The sequence below is a fragment of the Phocoena phocoena genome, chromosome 5, assembly GCF_963924675.1.
Source record: "Phocoena phocoena chromosome 5, mPhoPho1.1, whole genome shotgun sequence".
In the NCBI taxonomy this organism is placed as follows: Eukaryota; Metazoa; Chordata; class Mammalia; order Artiodactyla; family Phocoenidae; genus Phocoena; species Phocoena phocoena.
In genome coordinates, this window is record NC_089223.1 from 32,599,054 (window position 1) to 32,623,835 (window position 24,782).

At 39.8% G+C, this 24,782-nt stretch overlaps 1 protein-coding gene across 1 annotated transcript in view; it reads left to right on the forward strand.

Moving 5' to 3' along the window:
- TMEM131L (transmembrane 131 like) overlaps window positions 1-24,782 on the forward strand; it is a 161,526-nt gene that overhangs the window by 104,767 nt on the left and 31,977 nt on the right. Inside the window, exons 11-24 of the mRNA XM_065877574.1 lie at window positions 75-183; window positions 1,782-1,872; window positions 2,386-2,539; window positions 3,068-3,238; window positions 4,551-4,620; window positions 5,706-5,823; window positions 13,958-14,099; window positions 14,559-14,668; window positions 15,663-15,735; window positions 18,402-18,529; window positions 21,241-21,383; window positions 23,049-23,235; window positions 23,446-23,631; window positions 24,331-24,480. Of these exons, the coding sequence (XP_065733646.1) occupies window positions 75-183; window positions 1,782-1,872; window positions 2,386-2,539; window positions 3,068-3,238; window positions 4,551-4,620; window positions 5,706-5,823; window positions 13,958-14,099; window positions 14,559-14,668; window positions 15,663-15,735; window positions 18,402-18,529; window positions 21,241-21,383; window positions 23,049-23,235; window positions 23,446-23,631; window positions 24,331-24,480 (1,832 nt within the window). The remainder of the gene's footprint in view (window positions 1-74; window positions 184-1,781; window positions 1,873-2,385; window positions 2,540-3,067; window positions 3,239-4,550; window positions 4,621-5,705; window positions 5,824-13,957; window positions 14,100-14,558; window positions 14,669-15,662; window positions 15,736-18,401; window positions 18,530-21,240; window positions 21,384-23,048; window positions 23,236-23,445; window positions 23,632-24,330; window positions 24,481-24,782) is intronic.

Below are 24,782 nucleotides of genomic sequence, written 5' to 3' on the forward strand. Positions count from 1 at the left end.
TTTAACAGGGTTGATTCAAACTGGATCAGTCTTCTCCAGCTAAGAGCAGTACTGTGGATTGTTTTTTGTTACAGGATGTACATCATTTCTCACAGAGAGATGCCCTGTCTCTGCAGTTTGAACCAGTACTCCTACCTACTTCCACAACAAACTTTACAAAAATTGCCTCTTTTACTTGCAAAGGTACGGATTTTAAAAATATTGGAGATTGTCTTTTTATTTTCATTATCCAGTTGTTATGCCTTCAGTTCTTTCTGTGAAATGACTCACAACTACAGCGTAGGCAAGGCTTTAGGAAGTGAATGGGCTCGGTTTCAATTCCACAGACTTAACAGTTATAAGAGGTAGCGTGATGGAAGAAGTGATGGTGATGCTGCTTTTATTCTGCCCCATGTGCAGGATTTTGAGTTTATAGATCGTAATTCAGTTGGTGATTTGAAAGACCAGGTCGTATATGAGTCTGATGGACATACTGCTTTCACAGAGAGGTTGAGCTGCCCCAGCTTTGTTTCTTTGTGTAGAAATCAATGCAGAATGTCTAGCGAGTATAAACCCAATCCTATCTTCAGGGTCTTACTTATAGTTCAAAAGATTTCTGTAAAGAAATGCATTTTAAACATAAGAAAACAAGCACCACCTTTACACTGAAAGAAATGTTAACTTAAAGCAATACGTGAGGTATAATTTATGACTTAGATCTATGAAGGTCAAACAGAATGTTAATATTCTGTGTTGGTAATGATTGGGAAGAAAACAAACCTCATATTTTTGACATGGGTAAAAATTGATACAGCCTTTTTGGGAGGGAAAATTGTCAGTCTGTGAAAATTGAAGATGTGCCTCTGATCCTTAATTCTACTTCTAGAAGGTTATCTAGAGATACACTCTAGATGTTCAAAACTGTAATACAGGAATATGCATTGTTTGCGGCAGCAGAACGGTATAAGCCTCCACTGACAGAATTGTAGTTCATCTCCGGGGGCGGGGGGGCTAGCGTCTGCAGGTGTTAAGAAGCATACATGGGTGTGAAGTATCAGCAGTGTCGTTCTTCTAAGGGTATCTGTGTATTTGTATATGTTAGAGCACCTGGAAGGATGCTTGGGAGTCTGTTGGCAGTTGTTTCCTTTATCTAAGGTAATGGGGAAGTCAGGGGGAAAGGTAGACTTTTATTTTCACATCTTTTTGTTAGTGTTTGAAGTTTGGGGGGAACCATATATAAAGCTAAAAGAGAAAAAAGAGTTGGGTATTAGTATCAGAGTCAAGAATTCAGTACCAGTGTTTTGATGTTCTGCCATGGCTCAAGGAATGCTTGAAAGTGATTTGATACCTCAGCAGTGTTTTGCAGCGCGGGCCCACTTTGGCTGTGATCTCCTCCGTGCTCTCAGGTTGAGCTGCTCCTTTCTCACTCACACCTCCACCACGCCTCTTCACTGTTCACTTTTGTCATCTCTGCAGACCTAAGGACTTGCCTCTTACTTAAGATCTTTGTAAAAGGAGAGCCACAAAGCGTTGACTCTCTCCTCCCCCCGCCCCCTGCCAAGGAAGAAATGAGAGGTTGCTTTAGGAAAGAGGGGTGGTTAGGTAGACACCACGTTCTCGGTAACTTCCTGGGCACCCAGCCAGGAAGGCGGAAAGATAGTGTTCAAGAAAGGATTTTGTTGGAGCCAGAAGAGTGAAGGAACTAAAACATTATGAATAAAACATTTATCTTGTTTTCGTTTGGGCATAATGAAAGAAAAGATACTGATACTTCACATTTATTTCCTCCTACCTCAAAACAGCTCCATCCTGTGACAGTGGGATGAGAGAAGACAGGAAGAAAAAAAACACTCCGACACTAAAAGCGTGCCTCTCCTCTCCGGTGGCTCAAGGGTGGGTGAATTTCGCTTTCTCTGGTATTGAGTGGTTCCCCTCTGCCCCCTCCATCTAGAGATGATTTAAAAATATAACGGAGACTTGCATGATTCTCTCTCTAGACTTGCCTTCCCTACATTAGCACTGCTAGTAGGAAGTGAAAGGGTGGTTTGCAGGATGGGAGGGAAGAAGCTGAATGATGGAGGTTGTGGATCAGATCCAGGCCAGGCGGCCACATGTGGGAGAAGGAAGAAGTACTCCTGCACAGTTTCTGAGTTACATTCGGGTCCTGGTTTTGCCTGGTGGCCTCTGTGAGCCATCCTGGTCCTGGTTCTATTGCACCCTCTGGCCTTCAGATGCTCCACTCGTGGGCAGGAAGGTTGAAGAAGGCAACCTGTCTGGTCCTTGCCAGTACTTACATTTGTTCTCTGACATTTTATGCGGCTACCATTTTTGCAGTTAGAGGCTCATTCGCACGCTAACAGCTGTTGTACACACAGGGCTGATGGCATGCATGTCCTGTATTCACAGGTATTTTCGAATGGACTCTTCTGCCACCCAGTTTCACATAGAGACTCATGAGAACACGTCGGGGCTTTGGTCAATGTGGTACCTCAACCATTTTGACCGTGGTGTTGTATTGAATGATGTGTTTGTTTCCAAGGAGACCAAGCGTGTTTTAAAGGTACACATGGTATTTTTATCCAAGTTTAGCCTATTTCAAGATTTGTTTAGTGTCAAATACTGTGAAACTGATATTTACAAAATCTTACTTTCACTTACGAATTTTAAAGCTTTAGGCTCTCTTTATGTTTTCCAAATTATTGTTCAAGGAGCTCAAAGGGACCAGGATACATCTTTTAGAGATATTTGCTGTTACCATTATTTAAAAATATTATAAATTATAATTTATTCTAAAAAGATTATATTTAGTAAAAAGAAGCCTGGTTCATGATACAATACTAGGTTTTTGTAAAATACTGCCTGTGAACATTTCAAGATTACTTTTGTGAAATTTAAAAACAGTTGCATGCTAAATATTAAGTGAAACCTATCATTTATATAAAAATGTTTCAATATTGGACCTGGAAATAACTGAGTAAAATTGTATTTCTCAAAGTATAGAAAAACTTTAGTATCACACATTAGAATGATTTTAATCATAATTAGCGTTAGTTAGGAAAGTAATTTCTCTTACTTCTTTTCTTTTTAGATTCTGAATTTCACTGGCCCTTTATTTCTACCTCCAGGCTGTTGGAAAATATTTTCTTTGAAACTTGCCGTTAAAGACTTTGCCATAAATCTATTCACCCGTGTATTTTTGACTACAAACGTAGGTGCTGTTTTTGCAGTACCTCTACAGATTTACTTGGCGCCGACCAAGGTATTGTTTACACAGTACATATGTGTTATAATTTTTGTAATAATTATTGTTTCTTTTTATTAACTTATCTTACAGTGCTTGGACTTTATTGACCGAGTTGAACTCATGTTTTTTAAGGCTGCCTAAGAAATTGAAGGATATTACCAGGCCAGTCTTAAATGATAAATTGTTCAGATACAGAAATCTTTATTTGAAAAGAGTTTCTATTTCTCAGAAAGTGATATGAGGTAATTTTCAAATGAAGTAAGGCATTACAGGTCGATAGATCTCATTTTCACTTATTTCCAAAATGTATGGAGCAAGGAATATGTGCTTGCTGTAGCAAACACAGTTGAGCTTTTAGTACTTACTTGCAATGACTTCAAATAAACTAAATCGTTAAATGTTTTATTTAGACCTCTGGTAACTGGCTCCCAGCTGCTCATAATCCTTGAATTTCCTTAGCGGGCCAAATCTAAAGCCTGAAAGGGTTCACAACTAAGAAAATGCTTTCTAAAATCTGGATAAATTGTATTTAATTTAGATCTTATCTTAAACATGCCTCATTTTTTCTTAATGTTTATTTCTTTTCATTTAGTTACTGTTATTGCTTCTTTTTGATCCAAGCTCTTCTGTATAATGCTGGGTTCTAATTTTTCACTATGAGACATTCATGCAACCATCTTTATGATTTTTCTCACTTACTAGCGTTGGTGTTTCATAGATAGAAGTGCCTCATGTTTTGCTAAAAGCTTAAAAGATAGGGCTTCTAAAATTACGCTAAACAAAATGTAAGGTTAATTTCATTCATCCATATTTTGAGCAGGGGAGGTTTCTTGGAAATTTCCTTTTCCCATCAAAGGATGCACACTGGAAGCGTGACTGGGAGGGAGCAGGCAGGCTGCGGGAATGTGTGGAAGCAGCAGGTCTGCTTGCCAAGCCTAGGAAGTGCGACATTCATTTAAATGTCCTGAGTAGCTTAGGAGTTACTATGGATTAGAGTACAGTTTGTTAAAAACCCTACTAAGAATGTCCTGAGACTCATTTAATCTTGACTTCAGAAGGCAGCTTGGTGTCTGTCAGGCCCAAGGGGTGTCACTGTGGGCATTGATTATTGCACAGAATCCACTGTAGTGACCCTGCCTGTGATAGACAGTTAGAGCTCTCATTCAAGGAGAAAGGAAGCCAAGAAACCCCTTTCTAGCAGTTTGGCTTCTGGACAAAGGGAAGTTCGCTGAGGTGGAGGCCAACGTCTGCTACGCATTTGAGTGCATTAGGATTTTTGTGTTTAGTGTTGTGTTGTAAGTTATTCATATATTACTTTTCAATCTAGGAAGGGAGTCTGGGTTTTGAAGTGATAGCACATTGTGGCATGCATTATTTCATGGGAAAATCAAAAGCGGGTAAGTATTTTGCCCTTAGGCTTTTTGTAGAACTCTAGTTTGGGATTGGGTGGGAAAGTAGTGAGGAAAATTCGTATTTGTAGATGGAATAATTAGTCCTATTAACGTCATTGCATCATATTCTGTTCTTTAAGAGCATGGTCATTAATAGAATGACTTGAAATCGTTAAGAATCCTCCAAAAACATCCGAGCGCTTGTGTAATTAAAGCCCCCTTAAGTCTTAGCCTGTACTTTTGTAAGGGATTTTTTTCAGACACGTTATTTGATCATCATAGCAACCTTGTTGCCAGGAACAATTGGAAGATTCTGGTTCTTTTATAAAAGGGCTGACTAGAAGTTAGTAAAAAACTAATTTGGAATTGTGTTTGAAGACTCTAGTACAGGAGCATAAACATCGTATAGGGAGCGCTAGTTGTTGTCTGAGCCTGAGGGCCAGAGTGTTGATAGAGAAAGCTGTTCCTGGTTTTCTTCCTGCTTTTTGACTTATTAAAATATGTAATCTAAGGACAGTGTTATAGCACAGAGATTTCCTTTGGGAGATTCCCACTTTTCCGCCCTGATAATGCTCTTTAGCACAGACAAGACAGAACAGATAAGTAGAGAGGGCAAGGTGAGCCGGAGACCAGCTTACAAATGTAAACACGCACTTTCTCTAGACTGAGCCCTGCCCTGGGCTCTCTTCTGAGGCTTGCTGTTTGCCCATCAGCATTCTGCCTAGTAACCCGGCTTAGATGATGACTAGCACTTACGTGGAAGCAGTTTAGCCTTTTAGATATAAAGCTGTTAAACATGGTCCGAGTATGATTTTTAACTTGTTTCAGACTGTATTCATGAGCCATGTGTCTTTTATGTTATTACCTTCACATAATTCGATTTAGTTTTGTTTTACACGTTTCTTTGATTTGATATATCATTTGCCATTGATTTAGAGGGACTTTTAGTAGAGCAATCCGAGGACAGGGGGGCATTGAGCACTTTACCGTCCTCTCAGTTTGAGAAGTTTTAACCCTCAGCCCTTGGCATTATTTACTAAGTGAATTGTGTTTTCCGTACATCTAAATAGTACATCTGATTTAACTTGTAGAAAATCCTAACTGGGAAGGGAGCCTTTCTCTGGATTGGTCTACCTGGCATGTGGATTCCGAACTTGCAAATACACTGTATGAAAGATGGAAGAAATTAAAAAATGGTGACGTCTGCAAGTATGTTTTCACCTCTCTTTGTTCAGCACTGGGGAGACATTGTGACATAATACTTCATTGAAATTTCAACACTGAATTTTTAATATCTAGCCTTTTATTTTGACAAATTTCAAACCTCAGAAGATTTGAAAAGTATAGTATGGTAAATATTCCCAATCAGTCTAGACTCACTAGTTGTTTACATTTTTACCACTTTTGCTTTTTTCTCTCTCTCTACGTCTGTATCTGTGTGCACATACATACATTTTCTTTTTGCTGAGTCATTTGAAAGTAAGCTGTAGACATCATGATACTTCAACCCTCAGTACTTTATTAGGAAAGACATTTTTTTCGAAGGAGAACGTTCTCCTCCATATAACTACACTGCCATTACATACCCAGCAAACTTAACACTGATGCAGTTATATGAGCTGATATACCGTCTGGATTCACATTTCCCTAGTTGACCCCAAAATATCCATTATAGCTGTCTTTTTCTTTTTCCTTTTTTTTTTTTAAACATCTTTATTGGAGTATAATTGCTTTACAATGTTGTGTTAGTTTCTGCCATAGAACAAAATGAATCAGCTATATGTATACATATATCCTCATATCCCCTCCCTCTTGCATCTCCCTCCCACCCTCCCTATCCCACCCCTCTAAGTGGTCACAAAGCACCGAGCTGATCTCCCTGTGCTATGCAGCTGCTTCCTACTAGATATCTGTTTTACCTTTGGTGGTGTATATATGTCCATGCCACTCTCTCACTTCGTCCCAGCTTACCCTTCCCCCTCCCTGTGTCCTGAAGTCCATTCTCTACGTCTGCATCTTTATTTCTGTCCCACCCCTGGGTTCTTCAGAATCTTTTTTATGTTTTTTAGATTCCATATATATGTGTTAGCATATGGTATTTGTTTTTCTCTTTCTGACTTACTTCACTCTGTATGACAGACTCTAGGTCCATCCACCTCTCTACAAATAACTCAATTTCATTTCTTTTTATGGCTGAGTCATATTCCATTGTATATATGTGCCACATCTTCTTTATCTATTCATCTGTCGATGGATACTCAGGTTGCTTCCATGTCCTGGCTATTGTAAATAGTGCTGCAATGAACATTGAGGTGCATGTGTCTTTTTGAATTATGGTTTTCTCAGGGTATATGCCCAGTAGTGGGATTGCTGGGTCATACGGTAGTTCTGTTTTTAGTTTTTGAAGGAACCTCCATACTGTTCTCCATAGTGGCTGTATCGATTTACATTCCCACCAACAGTGCAAGAGGGTTCCCTTTTCTCCACACCCTCTCCAGCATTTCTTGATTGTAGATTTTTTGATGATGGCCATTCTGACTGGTGTGAGGTGATACCTCATTGTGGTTCTGATTTGCATTTCTCTAATGATTAGAGATGTTGAGCATCCTTTCATGTGTTTGTTGGCAATCTGTATATCTTCTTTGGAGAATTGTCTATTTAGATCTTCTGCCCATTTTTGGATTGGGTTGTTTGTCTTTTTGATATTGAGCTGCATGAGCTGCTTATATATTTTGGAGATTAATCCTTTGTCAGTTGCTTTGTTTGCAAATATTTTCTCCCATTCTGAGGGATGTCTTTTGGTCTTGTTTATGGTTTCCTTTGCTGTGCAAAAGCTTTTAAGTTTCATTAGGTCCCATTTGTTTATTCTTGTTTTTATTTCCATTTCTCTAGGAGGTGGGTCAAAAGGATCTTGCTGTGATTTATGTCATAGAGTGTTCTGCCTATGTTTTCCTCTAAGAGTTTGATAGTTTCTGGCCTTACATTTAGGTCTTTCATCCATTTTGAGTTTATTTTTGTGTACGGTGTTAGGGAGTGTTCTAATTTCGTTCTTTTACATATAGCTGTCCAGTTTTCCCAGCACCACTTACTGAACAGGCTGTTTTTTATCCATTGCGTATTCTTGCCTCCTTTATCAAAGATAAGGTGATAATTTGTGCGTGGGTTTATCTCTGGTCTTTCTATCCTGTTCCATTGACCTATATTTCTGTTTTTGTGCGCATACCATACTGTCTTGATTACTGTAGCTTTGTAGTATAGTAGGAAGTCAGGGAGCCTGATTCCTCCAGCTCCGTTTTTCTTTCTCAAGATTGCTTTAGCTCTTTGGGGCCTTTTGTGTTTCCATATGAACTGTGAAATTTTTTGTTCTAGTTCTGTGAAAAATGCCATTGGTAGTTTGATAGGGTTTGCATTGAATCTGTAGATTGCTTTGGGTAGTATAATCATTTTCACAATGTTGATTCTTCCAATCCAGGAACATGGTATATCTCTCCATCTGTTTGTATTGGCTTTAATTTCTTTCATCAGTGTCTTATAGTTTTCTGCATACAGGTCTTTTGTCTCCTTAGGTAGGTTTATTCCTAGGTATTTTATTCTTTTTGTCACAGAGGTAAATGGGAGTGTTTCCTTAATTTCTTTTTCATATTTTTCATCATTACTGTGTAGGAATGCAAGAAATTTCTATGCACTACTTTTGTATCCTGCTACTTTACCAAATTCATTGAGTAGCTCTAGTAGTTTTCTGGTAGCATCTTTAGGATTCTGTAGTATAGTATCATGTCATCTGCAGACAGTGACAGTTTTACTTTTTCTTTTCAGATTTGAATTCCTTTTATTTCTTTTTTTTCTGTAATTGCTATGGCTAAAACTTCCAATACTATGTTGAATAATAGCGGTGAGAGTAGGCAACCTTGTCTTGTTCCTGATCTTAGAGGAAATGGTTTCAGTTTTTCACCACTGAGAACAATGTTGGTTGTGGGTTTGTCAAATATGGCCTTTATTATGTTGAAGTAGGTTCCCTCTATGCCTACTTTCTGTAGATTTTTTTTAAATCATAAATGGGTGTTGAATTTTGTCAAAAGCTTTTTCTCCATCTATTGAGATTATCGTATAGTTTTTATCCTTCAGTTTCTTAATTTGGTGTATCTCATTGATTGATTTGCATGTATTGAAGAATCCTTGCATTCCTGGGATAAACCCCACTTGATGATAGTGTATGATCCTTTTAATGTGCTGTTGGATTCTGTTTGCTAGTATTTTGTTGAGGGTTTTTGCATCTGTTCATCGGTGATATTGGCCTATAGTTTTCTCTTTTTGTGACATCTTTGTCTGGTTTTGGTATCAGGGTCATGGTGGCCTCGTAGAATGAGTTTGGGAGTGTTCCTCCCTCTGCTATATTTTGGAAAAGTTGGAGAAGGATAGGTGTTATTAGCTCTTCTCGAAATGTTTGATAGAATTCGCCTGTGAAGCCTTCTGGTCTTAGGCTTTTGTTTGTTGGAAGATTTTTAATCACACTTTCAATTTCAGAGCTTGTGATTGGTCTGTTTATATTTTCTATTCCTTCCTGGTTCAGTCTCGGAAGGTTGTGCTTTTCTAAGAATTTGTCCATTTCTTCCAGGTTGCCCATTTTATTGGCATAGAGGTGCTTGTAGTAATCTCTCATGATCCTTTGTATTTCTGCAGAATCAGTTGTTACTTCTCTTTTTTCATTTCTAATTCTGTTTAATTGAATTTTCTCCCTTTTTTTCTTGATGAGTCTGGCTAGTAATTGTTTATCAATTTTGTTCATCTTCTCAAAGCACCAGCTTTTAGTTTTATTGATCTTTGCTATCATTTCCTTCATTTCTTTTTCATTTATTTCTGATCTGATCTTTATGATTTCTTTCCTTCTGCTAACTTTGGGTTTTTTGGTTCTTTCTCTAATTGCTTTAGCTGTAAGTGTAGGTTGTTTGAGATTTTTCTTATTTCTTGAGGTAGGATTGTATTGCTATAAACTTCCCCCTTAGAACTGCTTTTGCTGCATCCCATAGGTTTTGGGTCATTGTGTTTTCATTGTCATTTGTTTCTAGGTATTTTTCTATTTCTCTTTGATTTCTTCAGTGATCTCTTGGTTATTTATTAGTGTATTGTTTAGCCTCCATGTGTTTGTACTTTTTACAGTTTTTGTCCTGTAATTGATATCTAGTTTCATAGTATTGTGGTCAGAAAAGATACTTGTTACACTTTAAATTTTCTTAGATTTACCAAGGCTTGATTTGTGACACAAGATGTAATCTATCCTGGAGAATGTTCCATGAGCACTTGAGAAGAAAGTGCAGTATATTTTTTTTGGATGGAATGTCCTATAAATATCAAGTCCATCTTGTTTAATGTGTCATTTAAAGCTTGTGTTTCCTTATTTATTTTCATTGTGGATGATCTGTCCATATGTGAAAGTGGGCTGTTCAAGTCGCCTACTACGATTGTGTTACTGTTGATTTTCCCTTTTATGGCTGTTAGCATTTGCCATATGTATTGAGGTGCTCCTATGTTGGGTGCATAAATATTTACAGCTGTTATATCTTTTTCTTGGATTGATCCCTTGATCACTATCTAGTGTCCTTCTTTGTCTCTTGTAATAGTCTTTATTTTAAAGTCTGTTTTGTCTGATACGAGAATTGCTACTCAAGCTTTCTTTTGCTTTCCATATGCCTGGAATATCTTTTTCCAGCCCCTAACTTTCAGTCTTTATGTGTCTCTAGGTCTGAAGTGGGTGTCTTGTAGACAGCATATATACGGGTCATTTTTTTTGTATCCATTCAGCCAGTCTGTGTCTTTTGGTGGGAGCATTTAATCCATTTACATTTAAGGTAGTTATCGATATATATGTTCCTATTACCATTTTCTTAATTGTTTGTTATTGTAGGTCCTTTCCTTTTCTTGTGTTTCCTGCCTAGAGAAGTTCCTTTAGCATTTGTTGTAAAGCTGGTTTGGTGGTGCTGAATTCTCTTAGCTTTTGCTTGTCTGTAAAGCTTTTAATTTCTCCGTCCAATCTGAATGAGATCCTTGCTGGGTAGAGTAATCTTGGTTGTAGGTTTTTTCCTTTCATCACTTTAGGTATGTGCTGACACTCCCTACTGGCTTGCAGAGTTTCTGCTGAAAGATCAGCTGTTAACCTTATGGGGATTCTTAGACCCTTTCTTTTTCTCTTCTTCTTCTGGGACCCCTGCAATTCGAATGTTAGTGCGTTTAATGTTGTCCCAGAGGTCTCTGAGACTGTCCTCAATTCTTTTCTTTCTTTTTTCTTTATTCTGCTCTGCAGTAGTTATTTCCACTATTTTATCTTCCAGGTCACTTATCCATTCTTCTGCCTCAGTTATTCTGCTATTGATTCCTTCTAGAGTATTTTTAATTTCATTTATTGTGTTGTTCATCATTGTTGCTCTTTAGTTCTTCTAGGTCCTTGTTAAATGTTTCTTGTATTTTATCCATTCTATTTCCAAGATTTTGGATCATCTTCACTATCATCATTCTGAATTCTTTTTCAGGTAGACTGCCTATTTCCTCTTCAGTTGTTTGGTCTGGTGGGTTTTTACCTTGCTCCTTCATCTGCTGCATATTTCTCTGTCTTCTCATTTTGTTTAACTTACTGTGTTTGGGGTCTCCTTTTTGCAGGCTGCAGGTTTGTAGTTCCCATTGTTTCTGGTGTCTGCCCCCAGTGGGTGAGGTTGGTTCAGTGGGTTGTGTAGGCTTCCTGATGGAGGGAACTGGTGCCTGTGTTCTGGTAGGTGGGGCTGGATCTTGTCTTTCTGGTGGGCAGGACTGCGTCTGGTGGTGTATTTTGGGGTGTCTGTGAACTTAGTATGATTTTAGGCAGCCTCTCTGTATTCCTATCTTGCTAGTTGTTTGGCATGGGGCATCCAGCACTGGAGCTTGCTGGCCATTAGGTGGAGCTGGGTCTTAGCATTGAGACGGAGATCTCTGGGAGAGCTCACGCCGATTGATATTACATGGGTCCAGGAGGTCTCTGGTGGTCCAGTGTCCTGAACTTGGCTCTGCCACCTCAGAGGCTCAGGCTTGACACCAGGCCAGAGCACCAAGACCTTGTCAGCCACATGGCTCAGAAGAAAAGGGGGAAAAAAGAAAGAAAAGAATAAATAAATAATTTTTAAAATTATTAAAATAAAAAAAATAAAAAGAAAAGTAGAGAATAACCAAACCAATAAACAAATCCCCCAGTGTTAACAAGTACTAAAAACTATAGTAAAGTAAGCATAAAAATCAGAAACAAATCAGTCGCAGACTGCCAACCCCAACTCTACAATTGCTCGCGAAGTCCACTGCCTCAACTTTGGGATGATTTGTTGTCTATTCAGGTGTTCCACAGATGCAGGGTACATCAAGTTGATTGGGGGGATTTAATCCGCTGCTCCTGAGGCTGCTGGGAGAAATTTCCCTTTCTCTTCTTTGTTTGCACAACTCCTGGGGTTCAGCTTTGGTTTTGGCCCCGCCCCTGCTTATAGGTCACATCTGTTCCTGCCCAGACAGGATGGGGATAAAGCAGCGGCTGATTAGGGGGCTCTTGCTCATTCAGGCCGGGGGTGGGGAGGGAGGAGTATAGTAGTTATACTTCAAACACGGGATGAGCCTGTGGTAGTACAGGCTGACGTGACGTCGCAACAGCCTGAGGCGTGCTGTGTGTTCTCCCAGGGAACTTATCTCTGGATCATGGGACCCTGGCAGTGGAGGGCTGCACAGGCTCCTGGCGGGGTGTGGATAGTGACCTGCACTTGCACACAGAATTTTTTGTGGCAGCAGCAGCAGTGTTAGTGGTTCATGCCCATCTCTAGGGTCTGAGCTGATAGCCACGGCTCACGCCCGTCTCTGGAGCTCATTTAGGCAGTTACCTGAATCTCCTCTCCTCATGCACCCCCAAAACAGTGGTCTCTTGCCTCTGAGGCAGGTCCAGACTTTTTCCTGGACTCCCGCCCGGCTACTTGTAGCACACTAGCCCCCTTCAAGCTGTGTTCATGCAGCCAACCTCAGTCCTCTCCCTGGGATCTGACCGAAGCCGGAGCCTCAGCTCCCAGCCCCCATGTGCCCTGGCGGGTGAGCAGACAAGCGTCTCGAGCTGGTGAGTGCTGGTTGGTACCGATCCTCTGTGCGGGAATCTCTCCACTTCGCCCTCCGCACCCCTGTTGCTGCGCTCCCCTCCATGGCTCTGAAGCTTCCCCCCTGCCCACACCCCACCTCCGCCAGTGAAGGGGCTTCCTAGTGTGTGGAAACCTTTCCTCCTTCACAGCTCCCTCCCACTGGTGCAGGTCCCATCCCTATTCTTTTGTCTCCGTTTTTTTTCTTTTTTCTTTTGCCCTACCGAGGTACGGGGGGAGTTTCTTGCCTTTTGGGAGGTCTGAGGTCTTCTGCCAGCGTTCAGTAGGTGTTCTGTAGGAGCAGTTCCACGTGTAGATGTAGTTTTGATGTATTTGTGGGGAGGAAGGTGATCTCCACGTCCTACTCCTCTGCCATCTTGAAGGTCCCTCCTCTCTTTTTTCTTTTTTAAAATCCAGAGTCCATTCAAGGACCATGCATTGCATTTGGTTGTCATGTTTCCTTAATTTTCTTCAGACTAGTGTCTGCACCTTTTTTCGTCTTTCATAGTGTCAGTGTTTTAAAGCGTCCTAGCCAGTTGTCTTATAGAACATTCAAGACGTTGGATTTTTGGGGGTTGATTCTTCAAGTTTACATTCCTGTTAAGCATTTCGGGGAAGAGTACTAATTACTTGGTCGGTGTTGTGTCCTTATCATTTCATCACCTGAGGGAGGGACATAAATGTCAGTTTGTCCCATTATTGACTTTGCTCGGTTGAATCATTTGACTCTCTCCATTGTAGATGGTTTTCCTTTTGCAATTAATACGTAATATGTGCTATGATAATTCAAGACCATGTACATTTCCTGTTCCCTGAGAATGTTTCACCCCATGATTTTGGCATCCATTGATAATCCTTGCCTGGGATCAGTTGTTGAATGGATGGCTGCAAAAATGGTGATGTTTCTAATTATTTTGTTCATTCTACACTCTTTTTGAGCATCACTGTGGATTCTTTGGTCCTTACCACCATTATTATTTTTGATGCTGACTTGTCCCAGATTTGCCTGATGGGAGCGCTGTGTGCCCATCATTCTTTGAGCACTTCCTTGCTCTCTAGTGAAACAGGACCTTCCAGGATCATCTTGTAGTTTGTGTCACCCAGACTCCAAATAAATCATTTTTTTCCAAGATCCCCTTGTTCCTCTTAGTGGAAGTGATTTCCTTTTTTTCTGTCAAAATTATTTTGCATAATTTCTTTGTTTACGCATTACACAGGAGGAACGTTTTAGGAATGACTCGGTTTGCCCACTCGAAGAAATCCAAGGAGTCCGAACCCTTTGCTCTCTTCCTGCCTCGTTTGATCCCGGAGGCTGGCCTCGTGTTAAACTTCAGCGCCACCGCCCTGAGGAACAGCGTGGTGAGGGTCCTGCACCTTTTCATCTCTTCATTTCACCCCAGCTCTTGGGTTTTTATGTTATCAGAGTATCGCCACCTTGAGATACTGTTTCAGAACCAAAATTAGTTGAAATTAAGTGGCGCACGTATGCCATTCAGTGCTTTCAGGAGGGAGGTGTCAGAAGAACAAAAGTAAGGGGTAAAGCTCATGAACAGACTGAAAATGCTTAAAACAAACACGTTTTATGAAGTCTGTATTCAGTTCAGAATCTTATCAGCTAAGAAAGTATTCAACTGCAACAACAGAGAAAATCCTGCCTAACACGGGCTTCAGTAGGAGGGAGTGAGTTTGAAGTTCAGAGGGGAGAGGAATTGACTGGGTGATGGTTCATGGTTAGATGCAGGTGATGCACTTTTGCAGGGGCATCTCAGGAGTGGTTCTGCCTTCCCTGGGGTCTGACTCTCCTCTCTGCACATCTAGGTGAAGTACTTTGTGGTGAAGAACCCTTCCTCATGGCCAGTCTCCCTGCAGCTCCTGCCTGTCTCCTTGTACCCGAAGCCCGAGGCTGCCGCGCGCCTGCTGCACAAATGGTAATGCCCAGCTGGTGAAGACCTCTCACGGGGTGTTGGGAGGTCCTGTTAAGACCCAGAATTATTTAACGTCCTTTGCGTTTTCCCTGGGACCTGTGTGTGGATGTGCATGGGATCAGCCTGTGACCACAGCCCCCATCTCCTCAGTGCAGACCCCTGAGGACAATTCCCAGTTCTGGGTACTGTGTGGGTCTTGAATGTTACCATGTCAAGTCCAGGGCCCAGCACAATATTCTTTTCTTGTCAGAGAACCTTTACAATCATGATTTTTCACATGTACTCCTAAAATTTAGAATTGAAATCACAGTGACCTCTGGGCAACACAAGAAATGAGTTTAGTGGTTCAGTGTGTTTTAACCTAGTGTTGTTATACAAAATATGATCATAGTTCACGTCCGTTACATCTTATTTTTGCACAGTAGTCACAGTTTCATTAGCATGTTTCCTCTTCTGGCTCGGTGACACCTGCCCTCATCCCTGGGTCTCAGCTTCAGGATTCCTGATGTTTTGGACCACATGAGTCTCTGTTTGGGGTGGGGGTAGGGGCGTTCTGTGCTTTGAAGGATGTTTAGCAGCATTCCTGGCTCCCACCCCGTAGATGCCAGTGGGACCTCCCCAGCTGCAGCAACCAAAAGTGTCTCTAGATGTGGCCAAATGTCCACTGGGAGATAGAACGGTCCATGGCTGAGAGTCACTTCCTATCAGGTTCCATAGCTGTGAACCATTTGGGGGGAAAAAAAATGGCTTCATGTTGGGAGCTTCTGTCACCATATGATTCTTCACATTCTGTGCTGCCCACATGATTCATTCAACAATATTTATTGAGCTCGTACAACATGCCTGGTGCAGCGTGGGGTGCTGGGACACAGGAGTGACAGGTCGGGGTGAATTGGGTCTGTGTGCAAATAAATGCATATGTATCTATATGCACACGTATGTTCTTCTTTCTTTCTTGGTGATCTGAATGCTATTTTAAACATTCTTTTCTTTATAGGTTTGGCACCGACGTGCAGATGGTTAATTTCACAACTAGTGAATTCCAGCTCACCAAAGCTTGCCCTTACCGGGTAGGATGTCATCTTTACACAGAAAAAAGAATGCTGACAAACTAGACACATAGCGTAGGGGCCTCACTGATCTGTGTTTCAAGTGTCTTTATGTAATATCTGTGGCTCTCTATTTTTATATTCTAGGAGTTAAGTATACATAGCAGCTTTTTCCAATTAACTAATGCAGCAGGAGCCCATGGTTCATGTGAGCCTGTAAATCATTTTAATTTGATCATTTAGATTCATGTGAGTGAGGAAATAACAATTGAGTCAGAGCTATGTAGAAAACCATAAAACCCGAGATCCCAGAATTTATAATTCTCTTAAGATTCCTTGGCCCCATCAAATTCTTTTAAGGGCAAGATAAGGTAAAAACAAATATGTTACAAAGAAATCTTCTCTTACTAAACTGGCTTCATGTTTTTAGCAGATCACCCAGTTTCTGTGATAGTCACCTGCTCTATAAAAAAGGATTTCTGGGAGTCTTGAGCCTCTGGGCCCTCATGAGGTCTCGCATAAATACCCAGGGAGGGAGTAAACATGTCACGTGGCGAGGACATTGCTTAACTGGGAACTGGCAGCCTGCTTTCTGAGTTTTCACGCAGTCGTTCTGTGGGTCACTGGTATTCTGTGCTTGAGATCAATTAAAAATGAAGCATCTCTTAAAAAAATACACAGACACACATATGCATGTCACTGTGGTTCTAATACACACACGTATTCAAATGCCTTGGGTATTTTTTTCTTTCTCTACCCGTAACGCTCCAAAGATACGCTGTTGGCTCTAGATTAACTTGAAAGAGGGGGGCCACAGATAGCCTCCAACTGTGAGTTAGAGCGAATCAAAGCAGGCTTTTAAGTGGATTTTTAACAGAGAGTTATTTATAGTAAGAAACACGCAAGCAGTAACGTTCCTTTCCCTTTGTCAGTGGTCTAGGCAGCAGGGTCTTGTGTTAGCAAGCCTGTCCTGCCCTGTCCCTCTCACTGTTCTCTTCACCAGGCAGTCTCCCAGGATTTTTGGGAGGTAAATGAGTCCAAAATGCTAACAGGTATTTTGTCCCACGACTACTTAACCACATGTAACTTGAAATTCCAAAAATAATGCCAGTTTCTTTTACATGTCAGTGTTCTATTCAGATTTAAACAAATGGTGGAACTCGCGAAAAGATTTTAATCTGTGATTGAAGATTTTCCCTGAGAATGTTATACCTTTTGTGACAAAGGAGATATCACCATTGTTAATTTATTACATTGACAAAAAGAATAGTCAGTATCAATGTCTCTGAGACACTACAAATTTAACTTAAAATCCTTATTAGAATTCTTTGCTATATAAGAAAGAACTACATTTTTGTTTTGTTGGTTTATTTTTAGAAATGCGGTTCCTTTGGTTAAGACCATTGGACATTCAAAGTTCCAAAGCCAGGCTCCTCCATGTAGTCCTGGGTAAATTATTTAACCTCTCCAGGTCTCCTCTTTTTCACTCATAATAATGTTTGAAGATTCCATAGGTTTATAGAATGCTTAGCATTTTATATACCTAATTATATTCCAGAGCCTGGCATATAAGAACTATTTTATTTAATAATTGGTGCTGTTGTTATTATGCTTTTAATACCCTAAATCGGCAGCTATTTTTCAACATTCATATGTGTATAAAGCAGAATTCCTCCCTTCATGAAGTTTATAATTTTAATGAAAATGAATCAAATGCCATCTCTATTTCTTCTTTCAGATAGTGTGGGAAATGCAAGCAATAACTGAGGAATAAAACAAATATAAAAACTAAAAATATAGAAAAGAGAAATATTATGAAGACTACATGGTTACAGTTCTAAAGAATTAATAAATTACTTTTAGTGAGAAGGAGCTAGAAAAAACATTGGAAAGAGGGAAAGTCTACCACAATGATGAAGAACTAAATCTTTTTTTTTTTTTTTTTTTTTTGCGATACACGGGCCTCTTACTGTTGTGGCCTCTCCCGTTGCGGAGCACAGGCTCCGGACGCGCAAGCTCAGCGGCCATGGCTCACGGGCCCAGCCGCTCCGCGGCATGTGGGATCCTCCCGGACCGGGGCACGAACCCGTGTCCCCTGCATCGGCAGGCAGACTCTCAACCACTGCACCACCAGGGAAGCCCGAAGAACTAAATCTTGATTATTAAATTTAGAACACAAAATTTATTCAGAGAAAGTGAGAAATCTTGGGGAGAATAAAGGAGGATATGAATAAATAAAGATCTTTCTCCTAAATGGAGAAACTAAATAAAGATGGTTTCTTTATAAACTTAAATATTAAAGAGAATTTAGGGTTGTCCAGCAGTGGACAGGTGGTTTGGTCAGATCCCTGTAGCATTCAAGCAGAGGCTATTGCTCTGTTTTCTCAGTAATGTTTTACATCCAAAGCATCTTTGCATCAAAGGCCTGTAGCCCCAGCTCCCATCTGGGCCAGGCGGCAAGTCCCCTTTCCAGCCTCTGTGTCAGGTTGTCCTGCAACCTCTGCCTCTGCTTCTCAGCCGGGCTCGGGAACTTTTGATGGGTGTGAACTCTCGCGGTAAACAAGTTCCACAGGTCGATTTGGGTGGTCAGATCCAGACGTTAAAGAAACAGCAGTCATGTTTATGCATTTTAATGAAGATGGAATCTTGTTCTCTAGGAGTTAATTGCATTTATTAATGACTTGCAGGGTGTGCATTCTGAGGAATCCAGGTTTGGCATCCTCCACTTACATTTGCAACCTTTGGAAAGGAAAAGGGTTGGTGTAGTTTTCACGCCAGCTGACTATGGAAAAGTCACCTCCCTCATCCTAATTCGGTAGGTGTGTCTCTTTCTCATTGGCTGGCTGACTCTTTCTCTCAAGAATCTCTTTAGCTAAGAGGTGACGTTGACTCACTCAGGCCCTCAGTGATGAGCTGTGTCCAAGGGTAGGAGAGGCAGCGGCTGAGGAGAGCGGCTCTCTCAGTCTCCGCACTTAGGCCTTCTGTGTGTCAGGTTCCTGCCTTGTACCATGGGTAGCGTGTGCCCACCTCTCCAAGGGCAGCAGTACCCTTCCCGCGGCATCTCATCCACCGTCACAGAGGGCAGAGCACACATGTGAACACACACACACACACACACACACACACATCCACACTTACTTTTCTGTCCTCAGCTCAGAAGAATAATTGAAACACTGCCATATACGTTTTCATTCCGTGGTGTTTGGATTTACACTGTTCTCATGTCTCTCTTGCTTCTGCAATTCTCTGTAGCCCCAAAGGACAATGGAAAAAGTCCTTAGTTGAGCCCACTGGCTTGTTTTACTTCTTTTCCTTCCTTTTAAATGAACAATTATTGCCAGCTGATTTAAGTAGCCAAATGTTTTTCATTCTGAATTTTTTTTCCTCTTTCCTCTTTATTGAGAGTCTTCTTTCAAAAATTTACAGTAAATACAGATCTCTGTTGAAGCTCTCTCTGCATTGGTGAGACTTCTAACACAAATTTAATTTTTTCATTAATGACGTTTTAGTTATATATATCTTTTAAGCTTTTCCAGTGTCATACCAGTTGGCAAAAGACTTTCTTATTCAGGACTTCCTTTAATATATGAGTTTGTTCTTCTGCAGCTGAGTGCTGCTAAAAAGAAAATGCACTAAGATAAAGTTCTTAAAAGAGTCTGCTTGTTCATTGTAAAACAACTATACACGCCCCCTGCCAAAAAAAGAAGTGCCCATAAAGCACTCATACTGCATCCATGGTTGTCTCCAAGAAAAATATGTTGGCGACTGTTTGAATTATAAGCTGAATTAGCCACTTTTTTTCATGGAACACCATTTTTACTTGAAAGGATGATTAGCAGAAAAACTATGGTTGTTTCAGATTCAGGTACTTGGCAAACGTTTTCCTGAAAATGAACAAAGTGAGCCTGTCACTTCAAGGGTAGTGTTTGTTGCCAATGATAAAATTTGTGCATTCGCATGAAAAGTAGAGTTTTGGAAAACTTGTATCTGCCACTGTGAGCTTCACAGCTTCTCAATACTTAAAGTACTTTTCTGTTAACCACAGTGAGGATATTAATAACCGTGATTTTTATAAGTATAATGAAATGTGTCAACATTTGGAAGATCTACATATCACAGTGAACAGTCTTTTCCAAATAACTAATTATGATAATCCAAGAATCATCCCTGGTAAAATGTGCAAGATAGACCACTGGATTTTAATGTAACAAACTATGAAAATTCATTAATATAGTTTCAGATTTCACATCATAAAGAACCTTCAAGAGACTTCACTTGTTGAATATTGGTGTTGTATCAAAGATTTGCCACATAGATAACTAAGCACAGGGAACTGTATTCAGTACTCTGTAATGACCTATATGGGAATAGAATCTAAAAAAGAGTGGATATATGTATATGTATAAGAGATTCACTTTGTTGTACAGCAGAAACTAACACAAGATTGTAAATCATCTATACTCCAATAAAAAATTAAATTAAAAAAAGAGACTGGTTAAGCATTTTAAGTAATGCTGACTAGAACAAACGAATAACTAATGTTCTAGTCAGCATTTTAGTGCTCTGCTGACAACGTGTGTCCTTTTAAACCCATTCTCTGTTGAAGAACTAAGGTCATGGGAAGTGTAGAGATAAGCTTTACCTCATCCCAGCTTAAGCTGTGTCAGGCTTGAAAAGAAAGTCTCAGTTTTTTATAGTAGCTAATTTAGTTTTGGTGGTTTCTGTATCGAGAGACACCATATTTTTCTGTAAACAATATCACTCATCTAACATCGCTTTAAAGGCTTTTAAGTGGTTCAATAAAGGTTTTAATCCTTTAGATGAAGGTGTAAAGATATCTCAGTGTATTTTGCTCCTAGGGTTTACCTTAATGGCAACTGACTTTCAGTGCAGTCTGCATCATTTAAACATCATTTCCACTGAACTTTCCATCCTAGGAATCCTGATTTCAGTTAATGAAAAGGCAAAAGCTAGTCTGAATTACTATTTGACTAATAAGAACTTGAGTAGATACATGCTATTTGTAGGATGGTATTTTAAATCTTTGGTTCAAAAGGTAGGATAGGATTTCATTTCTAGAATTATCCCTAAGGAAGAATTTCTTACAGTCACAATTACTATGAAAACTCCTTAATTCACCCTATAAACAGTTTTTGTCAATTTGTCTAAATTTGTTAATGTTTCTTTGTGGCCCCCCAGTTTATTCCTTCACTTTTTGTCTCTTGGAGGTCTGATCACCACCCTGGTGCCTGCTTAGAAAAATATAGGTTTCCATTCTTGGGTGGAAACTGGAGAGCGATTATGATCATTTGCTGGTTCTTGCCCGCTCAGCTTGCCTTGACTCTGCCGGGCTTGGCAGCTTCTGTGCTCTGAGATGGCGGGAGATGCCACACTATTTAAACTGAGTTTTCTCTCAAAACTTAAAAAATTTTGTTTTGCTAATTAGGAATATTTAAATTCAAGTGCATTGTATCTTGTGACAACTCGACTGCAGTGCATTTTTATTTGCATCTCCTTTCTCTGTAGGAATAACTTGACTGTTATCGACATGATTGGCGTGGAAGGATTTGGAGCAAGAGAGCTACTGAAGGTGGGCGGGAGACTTCCTGGCACTGGAGGTTCACTGCGCTTTAAGGTGCCCGAGTCCACACTGATGGGCTGCCGGAGACGTGAGTCCCTGCGTGTGGTCCGTGTGTGTGGTCTGTGTATGTGGCACTTGGACAGGACAGGCTTGGTGCCAAAGCCAAGAGCAAAAGGAGATATGAGAAGATTCTTTAAACAATTTACAGTAAATTCATTGTATTGATGCTAATAATTAAATCAGGCAAACATTTGAGCATATGTGGGCTGGTACCACTTGATTAGGAACAATAGCCTTATATATTTAACCCAACTTAAATAATAGATATGGGGGGAAAAGTATAATGTTAAGTTACCAGCAGAGTGTCAAATATTTAAGATAAATAGTGTGAAACTGTTAATTTGGTTATCAGTTACCTAATCCTAAAAAAATCACACCAAAATGATAAGTAGAGAGAAGGCTGAAGGTGAACTGACCACCCTTTTGCAGTAATGGAAACGTTCTACGTCTGTGTTGTCCATTATGGCAGCCGCTCACTACATGTGGCTAATGAGTGCTTAAAATATAGCTCGTGTGACTGAAAAACTCAATTTTTAAATTTATTTAATTTAAATTTAATTTAAATTTAAGTAGCCATATGTGTCTAGCGGCTACTGTATCAGACAGTGCAGATTTAGAAATTTGTTTAAGTGTTCCATTAGAAAATTCTAAGTTTTGCATGTATTTAAATTAAATGCTTTTAAACTATTTATATTAGTTCCAAGAACTTCCTTAAGAACTAAGCCAAAAGTAAAACAATAGATGTAGAATGTTTTTGGTAAATTCTGTCTTGTTTTCCTGTTATTATTTTTAATTTCAGGAACACACTGAAAGCATTTTAGTGTAACAGTATGTCTCCTACGGAGAAAACTGATTGGTGAAACCACTGGATAATTTGTAGAGCTATTTTAACGCCTGATTGTAAATTTTTTTGTTTTAGAAAACTATGCTATATGAGCACTGAGTTTGAAAAGACAGGCCATTTTGCATTCAAAATCTTCATCAAAGTGTTCATTTTTTCTCATTCATTCATTCACTCATTCATTCAATAGTTTAGAGTTGCCTTGAAAGTTAGACTTATGGAGGAGTATAAACCGTAGAACCAGATAAAATGTTAGTCCTAATATGGAATAAATTGTGGGTTATAAATTTATAGGAATATTTTAAAAATTGATACGTCTTCCTTTTTTAAACTCCCAACATGAAATGTGCTCTCATTATTTGCAAGGATTTAACTATTTACTACCTCTTAATGTAATGGGAGTTTGAACTGTGTTTCTAGTGTCCGTGATGGTTTTACACAGAAGCACACACACCCTCCGAACTGGTCCTGTTGGGTGTGAATGAGGCTCCCGGGGCACAGGGTGCATGGTGGCTCGTGGTAAATCCAAACTATTAAGCTTCTGAGAAGAATAAACTTTTCACCTTAACCTTTAATAAGTAAAAGAACAAAGAAGAGATTTTGGTTACTTTGGGTACGTAGGCAGATCATTTAACTTAAGAAAAACCTTGACTAGTTAAGTATTTTTATCATATTCTGGTAGTAGAATCTAGAATTTAGCTAGGAATCATGTTTGAGCTTGTATTGAATTTTTTTTTACATTTTAATCATGTAGATCATGGTTTGTGGATTCAGTAAATGTTGATTCAGTAAATTATTTTAAATAAATTTTTCAGTTCATCTGTACTAAATATCACTTTTCATCCTCACTAGAACTGAAAGACAGCAAGCAAATTTTATCAATTACAAAGAACTTTAAAGTTGAGAATATCGGACCACTTCCTATAACTGTGACATCTCTGAAAATTAATGGGTATAATTGCCAAGGTTATGGATTTGAAGTTCTAGACTGTCAGCAGTTTTCCTTGGACCCCAACACATCCCGGGACATCAGCATTGTGTGAGCATTGGACTTTAACCTCATTTCAGTTTGGGGTCACATTTACTATATTGTGGGGAAAAACTTTTTTTCATTGGTAAGATGTCTTGAGTTGTTTTCATGTTAGTATTTATCTTGCAGAAGTAAGAAATTCTGCTGCCATTATGATTATTCTGTTTTGTGCCTAAAATTAAAACCATCAAAGTTCATAAAGATGCCTCTTGCTGTCAGGTTTACTCCAGACTTCACCTCTTCCTGGGTCATCCGCGAGCTGACTCTGGCCACGGCGGCAGACCTGGAGTTTCGCTTCACTCTCAACGTAACCCTCCCTCATCACCTGCTGCCTCTGTGTGCGGACGTGGTTCCGGGACCCAGCTGGGAGGAGTCGTTTTGGAGGCTCACCGTCTTCTTTGTCAGGTAAGCTGCCACCTTTTCCACTGTTCCTCCCTCACTGAGTGGAGACGCCATCCAGCCGAGTTGCATGGAAATGTATATTGCCCGGTGGGATCAAAGCATATGAATTCAGTGGAATTTTGACATTCGTGAAGTAGACAAAGTAGTTCCTGGTATGCTTGAAGAGAATTCACTATTCTCTAAACTAATTGTAGGAGAGTCATAGGACCTAGGAGTGTAATGGACAGTTGTGTTCCATATATGTTCATTGGCCGTCCCGGTGGAAGATGTGAATGTTATATGTAACATTTAGGATATATGAACATCATCTGTGACATAGGATGTGTTATTAGCTCAGTGCAACGGCAGTTTGAGATTAGAAGACTAGAATGACCCTTTAAAATGTGATTTTATCCTGGAAATGTCTTTAAAAATTGAACTGGTATGTCAGAATTATAAATATTCACATTTTCAGAAACAGTTTTTTTGAATCTTTAAGAGATGTCAGAAATTATGGAGTCATTCCATATCCATAAGATATGTAATCTTAATAGCATTTCTTTAGACTTTTCCCATCGATTGATTCACCGCTCTTCTGTAGAGCTAGTCTTTTTTTTTTTTTTTATTGGCGTATAGTTGATTTACAATGTTGTGTTAGTGAGCTAGTCTTTTTCATGCCAGTCACAACCAGGCAGTAATGAACCCCGTTGCTTTCGTCCTCAGTTTGTCCCTGTTGGGTGTGATTTTAATAGCCTTCCAACAAGCACAGTACATTCTGATGGAGTTCATGAAAACGAGACAGAGGCAGAATGCCAGCTCCTCTTCACAGCAAAGCAATAGTCCGATGGATGTAATCAGCTCCCATTCTCACAAGTAAGAATTCTTGTAGTGTGGGGAGAGGGTTCTCACCTTTGGTATGACTCATTTCTGATTTTATTTTAAGGTCATATACATTTTGGTTTCAAATTTGTTTCAGTACAATTTTCTTTAAGTCACTGTTGTGACAGCTACACCATTTCTTTCATTATAAGATAGACTTCACGTAAGGACTTAGTTTATTAAACTCCCGGAGCTTTAGAAGAACGAAAGGTGAGAGCTCCTTGGTGTACCCCAGACTGCTCCCTCTTTCTCATGGAGTTAGAAACAGAGAGGGAGAGGTTTACCTGGTTTGCCTT